Genomic DNA, 21430 nt, shown 5'->3' with positions numbered 1-21430 from the left:
AATTGGCGAGGTATAGAGTAGCTAGATAGGCGGACTCTCCTGGTCGGGGTAGACGGCCAATAAATTGATTATAAATCCAATTGAGGGAGCCATCGATATCTCGGTGACAGGGAAGATTGGGAACTAACGGGTGAGAGGGGAGGGGAGGTAGCCTTACAAGTACATGGGCCTTACATGCGTACAAGGGGGTTGTAACGGTGGACATGTGGGCTACATGTACATAGCCCGGGCCTCGCAGCTATGTCCTCATAATGTAGCACTAACAGTATAACTCCATCTTGACACAATATATTCTAGGTTTACATGTATGTTATTGTTGCATACAACAGCAGTCACTACATCTGAAGCATTTTTAAAATGTTTAAAATAATTATTAATTCGTTTAATTTTATTATGAAATTACTTTTAGATATTTTTTAGCCAAAGGGGGTAAAGTTACTAACATAACTTCATAGTTTTAAATATTTTTAGGTTTTAAATTTCAAACATCAGAAAAAAGGGGGTTTTGAAGAAATATTTTAAACATATGTTCCAACTCCCTTGGTATAATTCACAGCTGGGGTTTCCATAAAGTTTTAACATAGATAAAACATACTCCCTTAGGTTTGAATTACTGAGAATTAAAATATCTTTACTAAACTTTAAACAATCTGTGTAGCTGTGTAAATAAACTTTATGTAATACACTTTGTGTAATAAACTTAAAATAATAATATACATTTTACTTATAATTCTTAAGAACTATAATTAAGTAAACGCATAAGCGTCGCTGAGAGTTGTAGGGAACATAAAAGAGCCATTGCTGCGAGTTGCCGCTCTGTGTAATAATTTAACGGATCTGGTGCAAAATTTATTGTTGGGATTGAGACCAACAAAAAGTTGTAGACCAAAGCGCACAAAGGGAGGCAGTTTTGTGAAGAGTATTGCTGGGCATGGAACAGCATAAAGGCCTTCCAAGCCCCCGGGGCGACTGAGGGATGGTCGTGGGCGGCGCACGGCATACTAGGGGTTCTGCGGAGGGTGCAGTCGGGTAGTTAAATTGTTATCACGTTGCATTCAAAAGTAGTTTAGATCTACGAAAATCATCGATTTTCCTTTAAAAGAATGAATGGCTTCTAATAATTAATGGCTATAAATTAATGAATGGCTTAAAATGAATGGCTATCCCGAATTTTGATCTTCCTGTCCTTAAAATGTAGATTTTCTGTCCGAAACAATTATTTCAAATCTAATATCTACCCCACATGGTCGCTGGTTATAGGAATACCAATTCGTCAGACAAGTTGACTAGAACGTCAATACTGGTTTGGTATAGCATTTCCCAATCAGCAGCATTAAAGCATCAACTTCGCGCTTAATGAGGGTTTCTTAAGGTATTGAAAAACTTATAAGTCTTTATAGGTAAAATGCGTCAACTTAAAAGGTAACTTTATTTGAATCGTAATGGAAGACAGCGTTCGCTACTCGTTTTCTCACTAGTGTTCTACACCCATTGCGGGACTCTACAGTGTTTCCGTAATCAACTAGATATTGAATGTATAACCTAACTTCAATGTATAACAATGTTTCAACCAAAATTACTCAATTTCGAGAATAATTAACTCATATTCAAGTAGTTAAATTAAAGAAGTAAAGGTTGTGAACTTCAACAACCAAGTGCAACCGTCCATAGACACAAACATGAAAGGCGAGCTTGAATGTGAACAGTGTAATGTCTGTGATAAAGTAGCTGTCATCAATGAAAGTCTCTCTGTCTCAACCGTTATCAATTAATTACAAACAGCAGTTCTTGTCTGTGGCCAATATGCTAAAATGTTATCTTTGATGTGACCCGCTTTCTCGTGCCGTCTCTTGGATTGGTACTACTGTACAAGTTTGTATGTTACAGCGTATTTTAGGTGTATATACACTTTCCAGCGACAGAGTAACAAACTACAATACTGTCTGATTATCGCAACCGTCCTCTTAATCTGTGTCGGGATGTTTCATAAATACAGCCCGTAACTGTAGCCGTTGAAAGCATGAATCGTATCAAAGGGAGGAATTAGGAGTCGGTGGAGGTATTCATGTTATAATCTGGGATTGCCAAAGGCGTGTCGAAACCTGCGCCGCTTTCCATGGAACTGTCCCAGTACGCGACAAAGAAACCAGTTGAGTTGAAAGCGTGACATACGAGCGGCGAGGACGAGGGGCGCAATCAAACTAGGATTAACAGAGGAGGATTAACATCCAAGATGGCGGCCCAGGTGCGAGCTACAGAGTAATTAGACTGCAGTAACTGACTGACGATTCGTTGTACAGCTAGAGACATGACGTCATCTTGTACATTACTGTGGTAACTAGCGACTGACGCCTCGTGATACATCTAGAGACGCGACGGATATATTTGACGGATTAAAATAAATCCTTAAATCTTCAGATGGAAAATACGGTGCGTTATGACAAAATATGACCGACGCAGGCGAACGCGAGTCCCATAAATGATTTGTTAGTGTCCCGTCCTAAATCAGAATAACCCTACTTTAATCCGCAGATTAACAAAGTTACGCGGACGTGCGTGAAATATCGGCGCCGTAATCCGGCGGTGGAATAAATTTCAAAACACGACGTCCATTTAAATTGTAAATGTACAGGGGTTAATGCGGGCAGGTGGACGGCGAGCAGCGAGCTCGGCACAATAGTAGGAGTATAATAGGGGCTATAAACCAGAGATGATGGAAAGGGGCATTATCGAGCCTCCAGCTACAGAATACGTCAAAGTGAGTTTGGCAGAAGGACAAAGCCTCGCTGATTGTTCAGATTCTGGGAACTGCATTCAGACTCAACCTGAACAGCGACATGGAGGTGAGGCCCGGGCTTTCCTGACATGAAATGAAACTTGCCGTAGAGAACAGATGTAAAATATCTGTAACAAAATGGGGACAATTGTAAATATTCACACTCACGTACTGTGTGCGAGACATGTTAGTGAATAGGTCGTGTGATGAAAGGAGGACGCCACCTCCTAGTCAGCTACCAGCGATAACGAAAGCAATCGTGACAAACATGAATAATTACAGACTGGAGATAAGATTAATAAGAGGGTTATCTCGGGCCGCCCCTCCCACCGCCGCCGCCACTGCTACACAGAACACACACACACACACAAAACAGTGTACACGGAAAACTGTTACACGATCTTGCATGCGACATTTAACTATTATGTTAGGCATGTTATGAAACTACCAGTGGGGACTGCGCTTGGTTGTAATAATTGGTAAAAGCACTTAAATGAACGTTTTAAATTAACCAAAAATTTTCGTTAACATTTAATGTTAGACATTCGTGTAGTGAACATTTTCTCTTCTACTACTTTACAAATATATGAGGTATAATGTCAATGTTGACATTACATAGTAATTTCCAGACTCCAAGACAGGTCAAATAACATACTGTATACAGTGTACGGTAGACTATTGAAGTGGCGCGGCAGACACTTGAGTGTTTACACTTTGATCAGACCAAGTCTGACGATGCATCTCTGATTGTATCGGAAAGGGGTTTGGGGAATTCTTGTGATCCCATCCACCCAAGTGTACACCTTCATCCCAACACCAATCTCATAATTTGTGGGATCCAACATTATACCTGTTCATCATTTGTACTGTATTGATACAGTTATTTAAAGGTAAAATTATATCATTATATATATATATATATATATATATATATATATATACATACATACATAACCCTACAAAAGCCACGTAAGAATTGGAAAACTTAAGTATATGCAAAACAATTTTAATTAACCAAGTCGAGAAAGCAACAGTGAGTACGTGTATCTATAAGCAGTGCATATTCTTTTTTACATGAAACTTGATCGCTTCTGTTACCGTAGCACTAGCACCACTTTAGCATGCACCACTGTATTTCCAAATGACGACTGTAACAAGTAATCTGTTTATGTACAGGGCGGTTTACTTATTTATTACTGTAATCAATTTTTTCAACCAATTTCTTCTTTCAGGTTCGCATTTGTAAGCGACTGCTCAGAAGATCATCGGTAAAAACAGACAATATCTAGTTTATAGTGATTCGTCACATCAGTGCGACGCAGGGGCAAAAAGCCGGTGTGGCGAAAGAGCTTCGGAAGCTATTACTGAAATGGCATTGCCGAGATAGGAACAGACCGGTCGAGTAATGGTGAGATAAGGCAGAGATACGGTAATCCGCATCGGCCGGAGCGGGACAAGGAGCGATCCTATCTCGGGATGGGAGGATTTGTAAAACAAAAGACTCGATGTGAAAGGACAAGATTTGAGGCATCAAGATTTCATCACACTTCTTTACACAGAACATCAGCGTTGCATCGCAGATGGGCTGATGGCTGATGGGTAGATTCCTCTATCTATACATGTCCAGTACACAACAGCACACATCATCAGGCTCTAGACGAGAATGTTGTGATGCTTTAAACACGAATGTAGTGATATTAATAAGAGCTCTTATATTGAGTTCGTTTTTCATTATAGGCTATATTATTAGGAAACAAAGTACGACGAATGTTTTATAACTAATTTTGTAGTCGCTAGCGAAACAAAACCCGTTAACAGTGTCAAAAGTCTTTTAAAGCAATTCATTTTACAATCATATAAAATTTGTGTTAATTAAACTATACTTCATACATGCCAAATATGTAGTCGCATGTACAAATTAAAGGAAACTTAACACATTCGAAAGGCTGTTAACTGACATTACACTCACGTTGGGAATGGACTTAGCCTAGTTGTCTTATCGGGTTATCGACATCGTCCTCTCTCCCCCCCCCCCCTCCACAACTCTCTTCCACACCCTCTCCAGCTGTGAACGGTAGTTCTTGTAAATAATTCTAATGCTGTACATCAAAGACAAGCTGAACACTGTTTCAGATCCCAATTCTTGATCTAGTTCCTGATTCGTTTCTTTCTATCGCCTTTTGTGTCTCGGTTCGATGAAAAAGGCGTTCCAAGTTTCCATATCGGTATTACGAGATGCGAAACCCGTATACAGAACATCCGATTGAGTCTACGGGGCGAATATGATTACTCGGCGACTGACTAAAGCCGCGTTTACACCGGAGTTTCAAACAAAAAGTTGCAAACTTTTATTGCAAACAGCAGTTGCAAACAGTAGTTTCAAATAAATGTTTGCAATTTTTATTTCATGAATTTGTTTCCATGTTTCATGAAATTGTTTGAAATAATTTCGACCTTGATTATGACTCGCCTCGTTCTGGTTCTTCAGATTAGTCCTTTTGAGGATGTCAAGTGTCGAGGATGTTATTTTTGCCGTGGCGGCGTGTGTCGTGTTGTCAAAGCAACATAGGCGAGACGATGCTGGGTGAACATCGGTGATTGTATAAATCATCAAATTAAAATTATTATTAATTTTTAAAGATTGCAAGGAGTTAATTACAGTCCAACCTCAGTATAACGAATCTGAAGGGACCGAACTGAATATTCGTTATATCAAGGATTTTGTTAAAACGAGGTTCGTTATATAGAGGTTAGGTTTGCAGGAATTTCGCTAAGTCGAGGTTCAGAACCAGCGTCGGTCAATATAGGTCGGGATATAACTTCATTAAAATACAATTAAAGTAGCATAGGCTACGGTACAATACTTAACAGTACAGTGTTTACATTGTACAGTAGAACCTAAATTATCCGGCAAAATAAAGGGGAGGGATCTTGAATATTGCGCAATCATGACAATGGCATTGACCTTGGTACAGGTTAAAAACTGTAAGTTTAAAATCACAGCTTTTTAACCCTCCTAAAATCTAGCCAAACACTGTATTGCGTGGTCATAAACCATGTAAAGAACAAAACAAAACAGTAGAAAGTTTTGTAAGCTACTGCTCGCGATAGGCCGGTAGGCTACTTACAGTACAGTACTGATTTATCACAACAGAGGAATGTCAATTAACTATAGCATTGGTGTTGCTAGTTGAAACAAATCGTATTGAAAACAATAAATTATTAGATAAGTCATTACAAAAGTGTATAATCATAGCCAACTTAAGGATAATAAAAACACTTGTAAAAGGAATGTTAAGATAACGATATTGCTATTCTTTCTCTTTGGTTTTGTTTTTATATTCTTTCTTAGTTTTCTCTTTATCAAAAAATTGTACAATTCACCATAGTTATCCCATATCGCCCAATCACAGCTTACTAAACATTACGTCGTCATTAGTCCTCAGTGAATGAAATCACTCAGTTCAGTTCTCAGTTGCATTGCAACATAGAGCGCGCAGCGACAGCAGACAAGGATGTAAAACGGAGCAGACGAATGTTAGCGCAAGCGATTACTTGACCTTTCCATTTCATTTGATAAAGAAACAGATTTCCCCAAAACAATAATTGGGTGGGGGATTTGTTATATCGAGGGAAAGACGTAGACAATTCGTTATGCAGAGGTTAAATTCGCTATGTAGAGGTTCTGACAATGATAAATTCGTTATATTGAGGTGTCTTATTTTAGCCTAAATCACGAAAAATTCGTTAAATCAAGGTCGTTGTTATGGGTTGTTCGTTATGTAGAGGTAAAATATACATTGTGTCTTATGGAGAGTTCTAGGGGATTTAAAAAAATTCGTTATATCAAGGAATTCGTTATATCGAGGTTCGTTATATCAAGGTTAGACTGTATAACCCTTTTAATTCACATGAGACGTTATTGTTATTTTTAGATCAGACGACCTTGTCATTTGAGATTAGTGTTAATTCATTGACAGTCAAACAGCATTTTCCCGATTAATTAAACACTGAATCGAGATACATGGTGGTGCGAGTGATCACGTGAGTGAGACTGGAGGTGGTAGCATAGGGGATGGCGGAGAAATGTTTCTGTTTCGTGTTTCAACGGCTCATATTGACCGAAACTAGTGTTGCAAACAAAGAGTTTGCAACTTCCTTTGATCTTTACCGACTTCAAGTGGAAACAAAAATTTCTGTTGCAAACACTGAAAAACTGTTTGCAACAGCGAAATGTTTCGTCTAAAAATGTGTGTTTTTAGAGGTGTTTGCAATTTTTGTTTGCAACTCGTGTTTCAAACTCCGGTGTAAACGCGGCTTAACATTTTAATGCCCCGGGTTCCGAGAGAGGCGAGAGTTAGAGAGGAATTAAGTAATTCGTTTTCTCGGATCGAATAAATGCGAAACGACAAAGTGCTCGATAGGAGATTGTATTCAAATTTCCAATAACCTCGACATAATCGCAAATCGAATGAAGCGAGTGAGAAAATCGGAGGCGGTCTCTCACCACGACAAATTTGCGAAGCCGTTCAAAGCCCTTGACAAATTAATGAAGCCATTCAGAATCGGGACTCGGCATCGGACTAAATCGAACACGATGCCGTGAACGCACGCACGCCCGTATCAGATGTCCGGTGCACGACCGTGCAGCGTGCATCAGCAGTCGAGGGTCGTCCAGCGCTCAGCCGCTCTGCCGCGCATCTCGTATTCCGGGCATTTAGCGTGTCGGAAGACGGACGGCCAGTTACAAATGCCGTCATTAGGCAGATCCGTCCCCTAATGGTCTGAGGATATGCAACGAGATGAAGACGAAGATCGATATCTGTGGGCCGGCGGCATCAAACGCATGCTTGGCGCAGCATAGCACAGCACACGGCAGCGGCAGCATACAGCATAGATATGCTGCACACGGCGTGACTGAGGCGCAGCATGAGGTACACAGCATGAGACTGCTGGAATGTCATCAAAGAAACTGTTTCAGCTCGCCTCGCATACAATGGAAGTGGCCTCGTTTGGTGGAAGGCTTTGAATTACAGCCAAGCTAACCCCGCGCTTGCTTGATTGCGAATTTGACGTTGAATTGATCCAAACTTTCCACTCCGAGATGCCTCGTGCAACATTTGGAAAAGGATGATCGAAACGTATGATTGCGAATGATGGCCGTATGATAAGGCAAACAACAATCAAATACGGTAATCAAATGGCCTTGGGCGTAGAATGTATAGTGTGTAATCGCATCCCAGAGCGGCGCAATCGACTTTAACAAGCAAACTGTTGTCGGCAAATATGTCATAGAATAATTTCTTATTTTACTTAGGCCTACAAGTAAATACTGTTTAAGCTGTAAGTAATAGGTAAATAAATAAACTAGATCAATAATGTTATGCACGGCTTGGTATTCAAACATAAACACGATACAAATGAGGCGGTATGAAGCTAAGCATATACATTGAATGTGATCGATTTACAGAACAGGCGCAAGCATGTGTAATGCAATCAGTAGCGATGTATTGACAAAGCGCCACTGCCAATGTGCTTATCCTGTCTGACACGCGCTCTGTCTAGGTGAACAACAATCTTTATCTACCTGTCATTAACAATGAATAACTTTGTCGTTTCAAATTACTGCAACATGTGTACAATTGTAGCGCTACAGTTGACAATATCGCAGATTTTGATTAAAATTATCAATCAACACTAATTTTGATGATTTTACTATAAAACATCCATCATAATTAGGTACCATGGATAATTTTTAGGCTACACAGTATGAAATAGCCATCTAAACGTAATATTGTTGTTTTACTGTAACCATCGTTGAATGTAAAATGCAGTAATTACAGTATGGTGAATTAGATATATAGACTAATCGACGGTAAGATAGATCGATTAGCATATGACGACTTGCAGACAGTCGGCGAGTTCAGTCAGATTAGCCAGTCAAGCGTCTTCCAAGATGGCGGCGTAAAGACTCCAATTAGTGTTAGTGAAAAGTGCAGAGACGAGCGACAGCATCAATCACTCCAGAACGTGAGTCGTCCCCTCGCCTCGCCGCGGCTGTCGCTGCAGTATGGCATATACTGTATCTAGGGATAATCGATTCTTGATACTCCAGTAGCACGGCTGGCCCACCTCGCAACAAAAACCTAAACAAATTCCTCGGACACGAACGGAACAAATCGGTTGTGGATGGAAGATCAGCGCCATTGCACTCGGCGACGCAACACTGTAGCGAACGCGCAACAATGATCAACAGCAGCAGCAGCAGTGGAAACTCACCGTCCAGCTGGTACCAACATCACGAAAATTTACTATCGTTTCTCAAACTGGTGCAATAAGAAATTAGCTACAGTACTACATTGTGTATAGGACAATAACTATTGACGGAATTGCATTCCCGACAGCGTGCTTTGGTATCAATTGCAGATTTCTGTCGATTTCGCAAACTTTTCGAGCAAGCTAAGCTCCAAGAAACACTTCCTATACATATTTTACGCTACGTCATATAAATCGTAACATTATTTATTATTTACTATCGAAGTAAAGAACAGTAGACCTATCGGAAAATAAGATAAATAAAATATCGGAAACATCAAATAACATTTGTGAATGGAAATACAAATTTTCTACCAAACTGTTATACAGAGGTTCCTAAGATGGGATGACGTACTAGTGACAGTGACTCAGTAACCAAAATTCATTTTTACTTTGAGTCATAAACAGCGGGCCTCTGGAATTGAAACACGGCCAGACACGCTGTAACATGCACAGACATGACAACGCTGACCACATTCAGCGTGAGTCGTCTCAACCTCAACACGGACACAAAGTCATACCTCTGACATGAATCGTTCATCAAGCGAGGAACGCCTATAGCATGTCTCGCATCTACTTGGCAACGACTACTGCGTGTCTCAAACCTACTTGGCAGACTTACTACACTTCTAAGGTACGTGTTATATGAGACTCGTGTAGTGATCGCCAACGTAGCTGTGCTTGGTAAGATCGATAAATCTGTGTAAGCATTGTTCTCCTTTTGGTGCTAAAAATATCGACACTGCTTGTAAGTAAAGAAAGTAATGAAATTACTAATGCAAAAGTTAAGGATAAAACTAAGAAATAGTGGTTTCATAATTTCATATCAAGCCAAGTAGCAGTGATATGGATATGGCCGAAGAGGATCAATACCTTTTCATTTCACAGGCATACACCACGACAATCCCACTCTCTGGCCAACACTACATAAACAAATAGTGCGGGCCGCGAAACCCCAAGTGACGTTAAACAAATTCCACAACCTATTCCACACAACTCAATATAGCCTAACACAGCGAATCGATGAACCGATGTCTAAAGTAAGAAGGACTTTGGAGTCGAGTATCGAGGGAGACCTTGCGAGCTACCGTCTAATTGATCGATCGAATCTTGCCAAATGTTCGGCGAGCCAGTCACGACTACTCATGCTTTTGAAATCATTCCTTTCATTAAACACTTTCCACATCTTTTAATAGAACAAGAATTTTAAAATTGCTAAGAAGAAATAACCAAGGAGCATGGTGAGAGCATCTATGTATAATACTCCCTGGGAGTTATTATAACTCGATGGGCGAGAGTTGCAAACGGATTTCGTTAGCCCTATAATATAGCCTAATTAGTTCTACAATGATATATTTCCGCTGCCTCTGCGAGGCGTACTTATAATAAAGTATGACGCGACCTATACAAGCGATTCATTATATTTGATTTTAAAATTCCACGCAAAATTCTAAATTTTAATTATAACTTTATAAGTCCTAGGCCTATACGAAAGATAAAAAATATCATTGACTAGTGGCTTGTAGGGACATAAGTCCCTAAAAAGCTGAAATGTAAAACAACATATTGCAATTCCGGTATTTAAACAAACTCGTGTGACAATAATGTACAATTGGCCATACACGGGGTCTTCATCATGTTGAGGCAGCAAATCTGAGATTGAACGATAAATCTGTCCTTGAATTTTGAAACAGTATGGTCCTTTTCCTGGAATATCTTTCTTACTGGCTGAAAAATAAGAAAAAGCCATCGCACTGTTGTATTGTCGAATGAATTTATACAGTTGTAGGCTCTCTTCAAACAAATTTTTAAGTTCTACATTAGTTTTTGGCTGAGGAAGGTTAATAAGTCCGTTATGGCAACATGTCATAAAATGATTATTCGTTAGTTCTTCTCTAAAATGAAGAGCACTACATTGAATGCACTCTTGGTCCAGTAATCCTGCATCATGGATATTTACATTTCTCTCGTCTACCATGGGTCTCCTAAAAAGGGGTTGTAACATATCTCGATTAAGTTCGTCATTATCTACTCTTGCTCTTCTACGCGCACTGTCATTCCTATGAACAGCTCCCCGCCTTTGTGGTCTTCCCCTGGCGTTCATATTAATTACAGTACTTATAATGAAAAGAATATATATCCAGCAGCCTACATACCAAAACATCTTGAATCCCTGGTGATTGAGTGACTGGATGGCCGTAGAAGGATGGGAGGGGTCTTATTTTAAAGGTCTTGACGTGAATTTTGAGGGAAAACTATTCATTTTTCTTATTGTTTTACCATAAATTCGCAACAAAATAAAACTTTTCCCATTAAAACAACATGGGGTTTAATTTGTTTACATCTTTTGAAATTAAAACAGAAGTCATTTACTGCTGATTTCTGTTTAGGCTACTTCAATACAGCTGATCGTGCTATATCTTGAAAACAGTGATCAATACACGCATTTGGTTTACTTTTAGCCAATCAACTATGAAATGTATACTATAATCAAACTGAAATCTTGAAGATTAATTGGAAAAACGTCTGCATTCTTTGTTTATATTTAAATCATATACTCAAGTTTCATTTTTTCATGCTTTTACGTTATTGTCGTGTTAAAGGAATAAACGACATAGAATAAATATTCTGTATAAATAATCAAAGAGTCGAAATTAAATCTAACTTCTGTTTTGTTTTTATTTTTAAATCATATGTTCAAGTTTATTTTAAATGATGTTGTTTTCTTTATATTTCTACATACATTTCATAGTTGATTGGCTAAAAGTAAACCAAATGCGTGTATTGATCACTGTTTTCAAGGGTAGCTAATGAAAATATGTAATAGAAATCTAGAGGGAGCAAATAAATCCTATATATAATACGAGTAAAGTTTGAATACTTGTCAACTCGATCTGGGAATCGGCTCTAACAAAAACATTTATATTTACGGAATAACTAAGTTCTGTGTCAAAAATAAGTTCTAGACCAGTGGTATAGCCAGGAAAAATCTATTTTCGCCATAATATGAGTACAAACTTTTGAAAATTTAACATGGGCCTTATGAGAAAACATTCCGCCATTGTTGTCATTTTGTTTACATTTTAAGACATAACGTGACATTCTGTACCCACGGGCACCTCAGCGTGCGCATGCGCAGAAGTTCTCTATCCACAGTATACTAGCAAGACAAAATACAGTACAATAGGAAAAACATCAGTTGTTACTATTAAGCAAAGATTAAACTGAACTCGATACATAGTAGTCAAGGGTAGCAGTGTGGAGTGTGGGATCTGTTTATGACGATTAGATTACGGTATCTGAAATTTTAAAATGCAATGTAAAGGGAGGGAAACAGGTTCGTGACGTAGTAAGTGGTGAAGGAAGTAGTCAAGGCAAGTAGTCCGGAGTGTGGGAACTGTTTATGACAATTAGATTAAGGTATCTGCAATGTTAAAATGATATGGGAAGGGAGGGAAACAGGTCCGCGACATAGGAAGTGGTGAAGGAAGTGGTCAAAGCGAGTAGTCTGGAGTGTGGGATCTGTTTATGACGATTAGATTAAGGTTTCTGCAATCTTAAAATGCTATGAGAAGGGAGGGAAAAAGGTCCGCGACGTAGGAAGTGGTGAAGGAAGTAGTAAAGGTGAGCAGTCCGGAGTTCGGGAACTGTTTATGACGATTGGATTAAGGTATCTGCAATCCTAAAATGCTATGGGAAGGGAAGGAAACAGACCCACGACGTAGGAAGTGGTGAACGAAGTAGTAAAGGCGAGCAGTGTGGAGTTTGGGAATGGATTAATGTATCTGCAATACTAAGACTGCTTTCATATTAAACTAATTATTTTACCTGAGCAAAGCTCGGTCCCCAGGTACTAATAATAAATCTGCAACAACAAGCAACGAGCCGTAACAATCGGGTTCCAACTGCAGTGTGTGTGTGTGAGAGAGGGGGGGGGCACATTGCTGCTGTAATCACAACACACAACGACCGTGCCACGGACACAACCGATCAACCAGAAGGCCGATGTTCGTTTCAATTATAATGCTGTATGATAGGCGCCTGCGAGCAAATGGAATCTTTAATGGTATCGGCAGGATAAGCGCGTCATACAATGGAATAGCTATTTAAAAACAATAGCGGATGGCGGTCGGGATGAATTGCTAAACACGGCGAAGACATGATTAGTAAGTGGAACAAAAGAACAATGGTGCATTCTGATTGTGCATTGTCACGAACAATAGTCTTCCCAACTTTCCCGGTGCGGTCTCTCGCATGAAGGGAACGGAATATTTACGTTTTTGTTATTTTCGGGTCGACCAAACAGTGCAGTCGAGCAAAATATTTTCTCGCGAACGTTTCATGAATTTGTAACTAAAAACCCGGCTTCAAGATAAATGCCAGGATCCAAGTACGGTAACTTACGGGAGACTAGCTTGAGTAAAACTTTCAGCCCCGTACGCTACATAGCCATACTCCGTAGTCCGTACTGTATCGTAGAGTCCGTCTTGCGGGAGCGACAAGGGGGCAATTTATAACAGTGTAAATGATTCAAAATTGCGACGAGCTGGGGCCCCGTCGGAACCCATTCCCAGAGCAATCTGGCCTGATGATGCACTTCCTCTTTCTGTGAACGTCACCTCCCCTCTCCGCCCATCCCTTTCCAACGCTTCACTGCTATAATGCAGCCCATCCCCTGTTTCATCTCGTCAGTCGGGTTAGGCACAAAATAAAACATTGTTTCTACGAGTTGCTGAATTCCCTTCATCCCGGACCTCTGACGAAATAGATTATCCCACTGAACTATGCTTTTAAAACATATTATTATTGACAGCATGGAATGTAGTCAACGGCATTCGCCGATGTCCCAAACATTCTCTAAAATTTAAACGATCAAAATTAAGATTGTTTAGATGAAATAATCAATTTTTCCGAGAAGAAAAAATATAATTAAAAAGCGCTGGTTATATAATTATTGCATGTGGGTCTAACCACTAAATCCTCAATCATTGTAATTATTATTAATCCTCTAACTGAAGGGAAGATTATAAGATAGGTAAATTATATCAAGCAGTTTTAATTGTCTGGCACAATCAATAGTCTCAAGGACTATGCGATCTGAGTGTTTTGATTAAACATTGAACGATAATGCTTAATGCGATTAAAGGATTGTATCTCTTTTTGTTTACGATCGTCATAAGCCATATTTTTAAAAGGACTGAGTGGTATTAGCGAGTTTTAATATTATTTACTTTTATTTACCTAATAAAATCGTTAGTTAATCCCCAGTCTTCGGATGTTAAGCTCTAATCCCGCACAGGAGGCAGGGCGGGACACTGAGTCGGCGAGATTTATTACTTCATGTACAATTTGCAGTATAAAACCAAATGTCGAAGAATTATTTTACACCTGTGAGTTACGAAGGTTTAGTTCCTAGATTGAAATGGACGGCGACACCTACGGACCAGGTTTCCGACTAAAAAAAGCGGACTAAAATAGGGTACCAGCTATTTAACCTACAACCAGCTGTACCATCTGGCGTGGTATACTCGCTGGTAGAGATTCGACAGTCGGTGCGGTTAATTTACACCGTAGTGTTAGTAGTCGTTAGTCACACCGTGTATTGCCGCAGCTACCAGCTGTACCATCTGGCGTGGTATACTCGCTGGTAGAGTTTCGACAGTCAGTGCGGTTAATTTACACCGTAGTGTAGTCGTTAGTCACACCGTGTATTGCCGCAGCTACCAGCTGTACCATCTGGCGTGGCGTGGTATACTCGATGGTAGAGTTTCGACAGTCAGTGCGGTTAATTTACACCGTAGTGTACTCGTTAGTCACACTGTGTATTGCCGTAGCTACCAGCTGTACCATCTGGCGTGGCGTGGTATACTCGCTGGTAGAGTTTCGACAGTCAGTGCGGTTAATTTACACCGTAGTGTAGTCGTTAGTCACACCGTGTATTGCCGCAGCTACCAGCTGTACCATCTGGCGTGGCGTGGTATACTCGATGGTAGAGTTTCGACAGTCAGTGCGGTTAATTTACACCGTAGTGTACTCGTTAGTCACACTGTGTATTGCCGTAGCTACCAGCTGTACCATCTGGCGTGGCGTGGTATACTCGCTGGTAGAGTTTCGACAGTCAGTGCGGTTAATTTACACCGTAGTGTACTCGTTAGTCACACTGTGTATTGCCGTAGCTACCAGCTGTACCATCTGGCGTGGCGTGGTATACTCGCTGGTGGAGTTTCGACAGTCAGTGCGGTTAATTTACACCGTAGTGTAGTCGTTAGTCACACCGTGTATTGCCGCAGCTACCAGCTGTACCATCTGGCGTGGCGTGGTATACTCGATGGTAGAGTTTCGACAGTCAGTGCGGTTAATTTACACCGTAGTGTACTCGTTAGTCACACTGTGTATTGCCGTAGCTACCAGCTGTACCATCTGGCGTGGCGTGGTATACTCGCTGGTGGAGTTTCGACAGTCAGTGCGGTTAATTTACACCGTAGTGTAGTCGTTAGTCACACCGTGTATTGCCGCAGCTGCTCATTAAGAGTGGAAATGTCATGGCATTGTTCTTGCGCCGTGACAAAAACCTACCGGAAAATATTGGCGGCTTATGTATTAGTACCATAATAACAAATAGAACGAGGGGTTTTTCAGTGAAACTGATTTTTATACACTCAACATTCACATCTAGATACTTAGGCCAAGATATGCAAACCTGGCAGTATTGTTGAGTCTACGGCTGTTCAAATTTAGAACATAAAGATGAAATAAAAATGAATTGGAAAGAATAATTATTGGCCCACCTCGTAGTTCGTACGAATACTACCAATACATACGAATATCAGAATGAATAGCACTTAGCCATTTTCAAGGATGGATAATTATTGTCGAATCAAAGGGAATAAGCGATACAATTGTATAGCCTACATTTAAGGTCTATTTGATCGATTGTATCATCTAAATAAAATAAAAAAAACCCTAACAAAAATTATACAGTAAATTCGTAACATGCTATCACCGGCTAGGTTATCGTTATGCTTAGGGATGATTACAATTAATTGTTGGTAATTATTCTCAAACAGATGTGATATGGAATACGAATTAGCCTATTTATTGCATAGTCCAACTTCAGCAAAAGATCATGTAACCTGAAAACTATAAAGATATTTTCAGCCTAATCCAAAGTTCACTCTCGGTTACGGGTAGGCCTATGTAAAACAGCACTTAGGCTATATTTGTTTGAAACGCCAAGATAAAACAAAAAAAATTGAAGCCGCTGAAGTTTGCATAAAAAACGACGAAGCTTTGCATTTCACAGAATATTCCGTGACAAGGGAGAGGGGGGTTAGAACACAAAGGAAGCGAGGGGGCTAATGAATGGAAAGGGCAGAATATCCGTCCAGCACTTTACCGAGATTTAATACGGAAGTGGGCGGGGCTTAGAACGGAAGTGGGCGCGAGGTAGCTAAGTGCACGCCAAAAACAATAACAGTGTTAATCCAAGGTGATGGCTGAGACAGAGTTAGCGGCGAGGAGAATTCCCCATCTGAGCTGAGCACTAACCACAGCATCTCTAGCAAACATGGCGAGCGGCATAATGCGCACTGAGCAGCATAATGAGATGAGGTATTACGCTTTACGGAAACTATACAACTACTGCTAAGCATACAATTCAAACTTGAGAGACCACACGTCATTTGAATCCATAAATCTGCCTGAACGGATACTGCGAGGATCTAGAGAGTTATATACTGTACAGCGAGAGGCGGAAGGAGAATTGATGAGCGTAGGCTTGCCTGAGAGCCAGTTGTCTGCCCGCAGCATAAAAATGTGCTTGGCTATTCGTTAGCCTGACTTACTTCGTTACTTTTAGTTCACTTTGTTGGCTGAGGTGTTGTAAAAAAATCTCAAGCGGTAGCTCAAATTTTTAAAAGGTTTTTATGGTTTATCGCAATATATTTGAAGATACTGTACTAACGATAAAATCGAAACTACTTCAATAAACTAATAAATTATTTTGTGGGCAGCATTTTTTTTTAATTTCATTCCTAAAAATCGGAGTTGATTGAAATCGTATCAAAATTATTTTAATTGTTTTTTATTACAATATGTCTGTATTTTTCTACCATAGGCCTAGCATAATTTTGTAGAAACGTGTTTTAGCCATCTTTTACTTTAACCATTCTAGGGCTACAACTAAATAGAGGTTCGGGTTTTAAAACATGGTTATCACTGGTTATTTATTACTACTGTTAACTTATTAGCACTGGTTATAATAACTATCGGCGATGTCATTAATTAGCTGATTAAGATACGAGTATTTTAAACATTGTAATATATTCAATAGTAGCCTACTTCCGAATGATATAGATAACACTATCAGAAATGAGTAGGCTAATCTAGACTGTACATCAGTTACATTAAGATTGATGAATTGGTCGACTATCAAAACGTTATGTTTACTTGTAACTGTTATGAGATAAACTGTGATGATAAATACTCGATTGATATTGTTCTGGTGACAGTGATGGAGAAATGTCGATGGAAATTTTGTAAACGTCGTTTTGAGCGGGTTTACAATTCTGCGGAGATGACTTCAATGGCCTGGTTTTTGGGGTGTGATGCAAAGCTATCTGAATCTAGGTAATGGAAATGCTCGATCTGTATACACAAACATTTTCGGAATTTGGAAAGCTTGTAATTATTGGTCTAAACAACATTCCTCTGGTAAGATAAATTTGATCTGGACATAAAACCTCGGATTTTTAAAAGCCTTGTGGTTGACGGTCGAACAAAGTATCGCGTCAAGACATTCTAATTCAAATGAAATATATATCCGACGGGCTGCGGACTGTGGCTAGCGGACAAAGAGGATACTTATCCTGCGGATCGCATGACGGTGACGGGATGAAGAAGTGCAGCTGTCGCCGCTCGCCACTACTCCACCACGAGGCACGGAAAGCCTAGAAGTCTGTAACCCGAGTGAAGCCAAGTAGGTAGAGTTGCATAACCGGCGATGACGTCACAGTCCCACGGTCTCATCTAGACGTCATGGGCAGATACTGGGCCAAGTGGACTTATGATTTGACTAGAGTACATTCTTGCCCTTAATAAGCAACACACACAACTTATTGGGTTAGCCCTATTTTTTCATCAAGAACGCGATTGAGTCACAGAAGATTAAGTAGGCTAGTTCCAAGTTGAAAGTTGTACGGGACATGAGAAGGTCGTCGTCACAGCGGGCGGTATGGAGTATGGACGTAATTACTACCACTTCTTTACACAGGAAGTCACGCGGTTGAAACAAAGCCGTCGAAACGTGTGGTCGTCAGTCGTCAGAGCGGGGTTTATGGCGACCACCGAGCACAGCCAACAATGGCGGGATTACCATGATAAGGAGCATGCGGGCCCGGGGCCGGGGTTTCGGAGTTATAGCGCATAATGACGGTGCATGCGGCATGGAGCATGGGGGCGCCTCAATCACCCGCTGGGATATTAATAATACGCATTTAATTAGCCGGAACGCTACGTAATGATACTGCACGCCGAAAACGGCTCTGTTACCAAATGACAATTAACAATAATGGAGACGAGCGAGGTTGTAATTACGCAAAGTAATAGTACGTAATTAACCCAGTGTCGATTCAAGTATAATAAACTGTTGTGCGGCTAATGACGATTGTGACGGTCGAGGGACGGTGTGTCAACGGTTACGAATTTAGGAAATAATATCAAAAACCTTCAACGAAACGTAACGAATTTTATGAACAAGTCCTACAAAATGAAATCGTAAACGATAATGTGATAATGGTGGCAATTGTCCCGGAACGTCAGTTCTGTACCGTGAGTTACACGAAAGCCCAACACTAATCCAGTTAAAGCTATCTTTATGTCCCAGGTGATAGTGCAGATAGGGAAATCCCATGAATACAAACGTTATTGTGGTACGGGGGTGGTAAAGTAGGGGAGGTAACCACCCACCCTGACTCAACTCACTCTTACTTTGCTTTACTGTTTGTTTGCATTTGATCAACCAATATGCGTTGTCTACTACTTGTTATTTAACTTTTCCAAACAAATTATATAAAATGTTTTGGAGCAAAAAATACATTAGGCTAATTAATAAATAAACATTGTTCAGTTAAACTTTGCAATAAAATGGTACCGCGTATATGTTACATTTTGAAAAGTTTTTCAACTTGGTAGTTCAGTAGTTTTAATTCTTTTTTTAAGTGGACCTAGCAACGTAAAAACTATGCACGGTAGCGTAATTATTTGTCTAATGACAGAACGTTTCAATGTCGGCGTGAAGCGATAGGCACTGACGAAGACAAAGTGTCTGACAGCAATATAAGACAGGCATTAGCACAGAAGGCGCCAGTGTACTGTATGTGATGTCTGTTGTTTGTGCACTAAACTCGGCTATTTGGACAACGAGTAGCGCCGAGCAAACGCTGTTTATTTAATGACGTGAAACAACAGCGGGAAAGCCGCAATTCTCCGCTCATCGTCGTTTATTAACATAAAACCAGATTAATTCGCGGGGATGGAAACTAACGTAGACATTGGCGAATAAACAACAATAATGTTGGTACCGGTAACAAAAAATTATATATTATAGAAAAAAATTATCAGCTCCTTTTTTATCTTTGATCTGACGTTTAGTCTTGTTTCTGAGAACTGCAAGGTCGGACAGCGAGCAATACACTGTGTGTTACTGTAGCGTAGCATTAGTATACTAACTACAGATGTATGTTGCAGACGCGATGTTGGGGCACGCGATTGGTAACGTCCGATTGTCGGCAGTGCTCGTAAAATTACAGATCGGGCGACTAGCCAAATTACATTGGCAGCCGCGGGCTTCGATCAATAAAGCATCTAGAAATAAATTACTTTACGTCCTCTCGAACCCATCAACTGATCGAACAGTCCGGTCGCGGCATTTAAAAGAAAGTAGCCCCATAAATCCCGCAGCGGGAACTTTGTTATATGTACCGAGATTTACTCCCCGTGTGTTAGCGATGCGGGATGGAAGGGTGGGGTTTAACGGAATCGAAGGAGTACTCGACATGGACTTTCTTCCGTGAGAATTCCTCCCCTACTTCGGCTTCAAAGCCCCCACGACCCACCCTGACTCTCCCCCGACCGCGCCTAAAGTTTCACAAAGTTTTCACCGACAATCACTGGCACAAATTGGAAGTTATTTGATCGGCGTTATTTTATTGAATCGAGACGTTTTGTACTACTCTTTTAAAGATGCTTTATTTTTTGCAAAGTGCTGTCAAGTGTAACTGTGGGTAGGCGTGTTAATTCATATCACCAAATTAATGACTACGCGACTTACATGTGGTACCTGACCGTCGTTTGTTACGTATTAAACATTTCACTAACATGGGTAACGTCGATATTTGGGAAAGCTTTCACTTTCAAATAGCGGCAAACTCGGCCGCAGTTCACTTAAACTCTCGCTACAATCACAGGATGCAATTTGCCTTATCAAGACAAGAGAACACAATACACAATCCCCGGGACACACCACACACTGTAGACACACACTACACACCTGTGAGAGCCGTCAACACGGACTTGTCGTCCACGATACCACTGTCGGGACCGTGACCGGCGTGTAGACGTGACTCCTGGGTGAGCGGCGACGTATCCGTCCACTGGCCGACCCCCGACACGCCGGAGTCCCCGGACGACCCACACAACAGAGGATCCCGAGGAGGCTTGGTGTATCTAGGAGGCTGTGGCACTGGAGGGTACTGAGCCCCACGGGTCGCCGGCAGGTTGTTGATGAACGGTGATCTCCTCTGACTCTCCGCCCGCCTGTAATAACACGGGTGTATCATGAGGAGAGGTTCGGTCCTGGCCCCCGCTGGAGGCTTGGCCGCGTTGGGCAGTTCGTACTCAACACTACAATCCACGTGCAAGGGCCTGGTATAGTCCTTGCGGTCGTAGTACGACGCCATGGTGATCGCGCACACGCACTACACTCCGTCGCCGTCACTGACACTGCACCATCTACTCCGTACGATCGCCACAAGCGCCTGAGAGCGACTGACGACGGCCGCCGCGCCGCGCTCCCCCTCCCCCACCGCTCCACTCTCCCCCTCGCCACTCCACTCTCGTACAATCGATGGATGACATTTTAAAAGTGTGTGCGTGTCCGACACTAACGACCTCTTGTCATAATTGAGGACGGGTTGTCTCCGCTCTCCGCTCTGTCTCCCTACTCATTATCTTCTACCCTTTGTTCCCCCACCCACCCCCTACCGACCTTTTATTACTTTTTCAATTGCGACACATGTTTATCCTAGACACAGCCGACACATGTATAATTTTTCCTAGCCT

At 41.0% G+C, this 21430-nt stretch overlaps 1 protein-coding gene across 1 annotated transcript in view; it reads right to left on the bottom strand.

Moving 5' to 3' along the window:
- LOC128987102 (centrosomal and chromosomal factor-like) overlaps positions 1–21123 on the bottom strand; it is a 122045-nt gene extending 100922 nt beyond the window's left edge. Inside the window, exon 1 of the mRNA XM_054407799.1 lies at positions 20640–21123. Within this exon, the coding sequence (XP_054263774.1) occupies positions 20640–21048 (409 nt within the window). The 5' untranslated portion in view covers positions 21049–21123. The remainder of the gene's footprint in view (positions 1–20639) is intronic.
- Between the last annotated feature and the right edge of the window lie 307 nt (positions 21124–21430).

The sequence above is a fragment of the Macrosteles quadrilineatus genome, unplaced genomic scaffold (assembly GCF_028750875.1).
Source record: "Macrosteles quadrilineatus isolate MER2022 unplaced genomic scaffold, UCM_ALF_1.0 Scaffold_2__2_contigs__length_208266976, whole genome shotgun sequence".
NCBI classification, from domain to species: Eukaryota; Metazoa; Arthropoda; class Insecta; order Hemiptera; family Cicadellidae; genus Macrosteles; species Macrosteles quadrilineatus.
The sequence above is the reverse complement of the archived record's forward strand: the minus strand, read 5'-3'. Positions and strand labels throughout refer to the sequence as shown.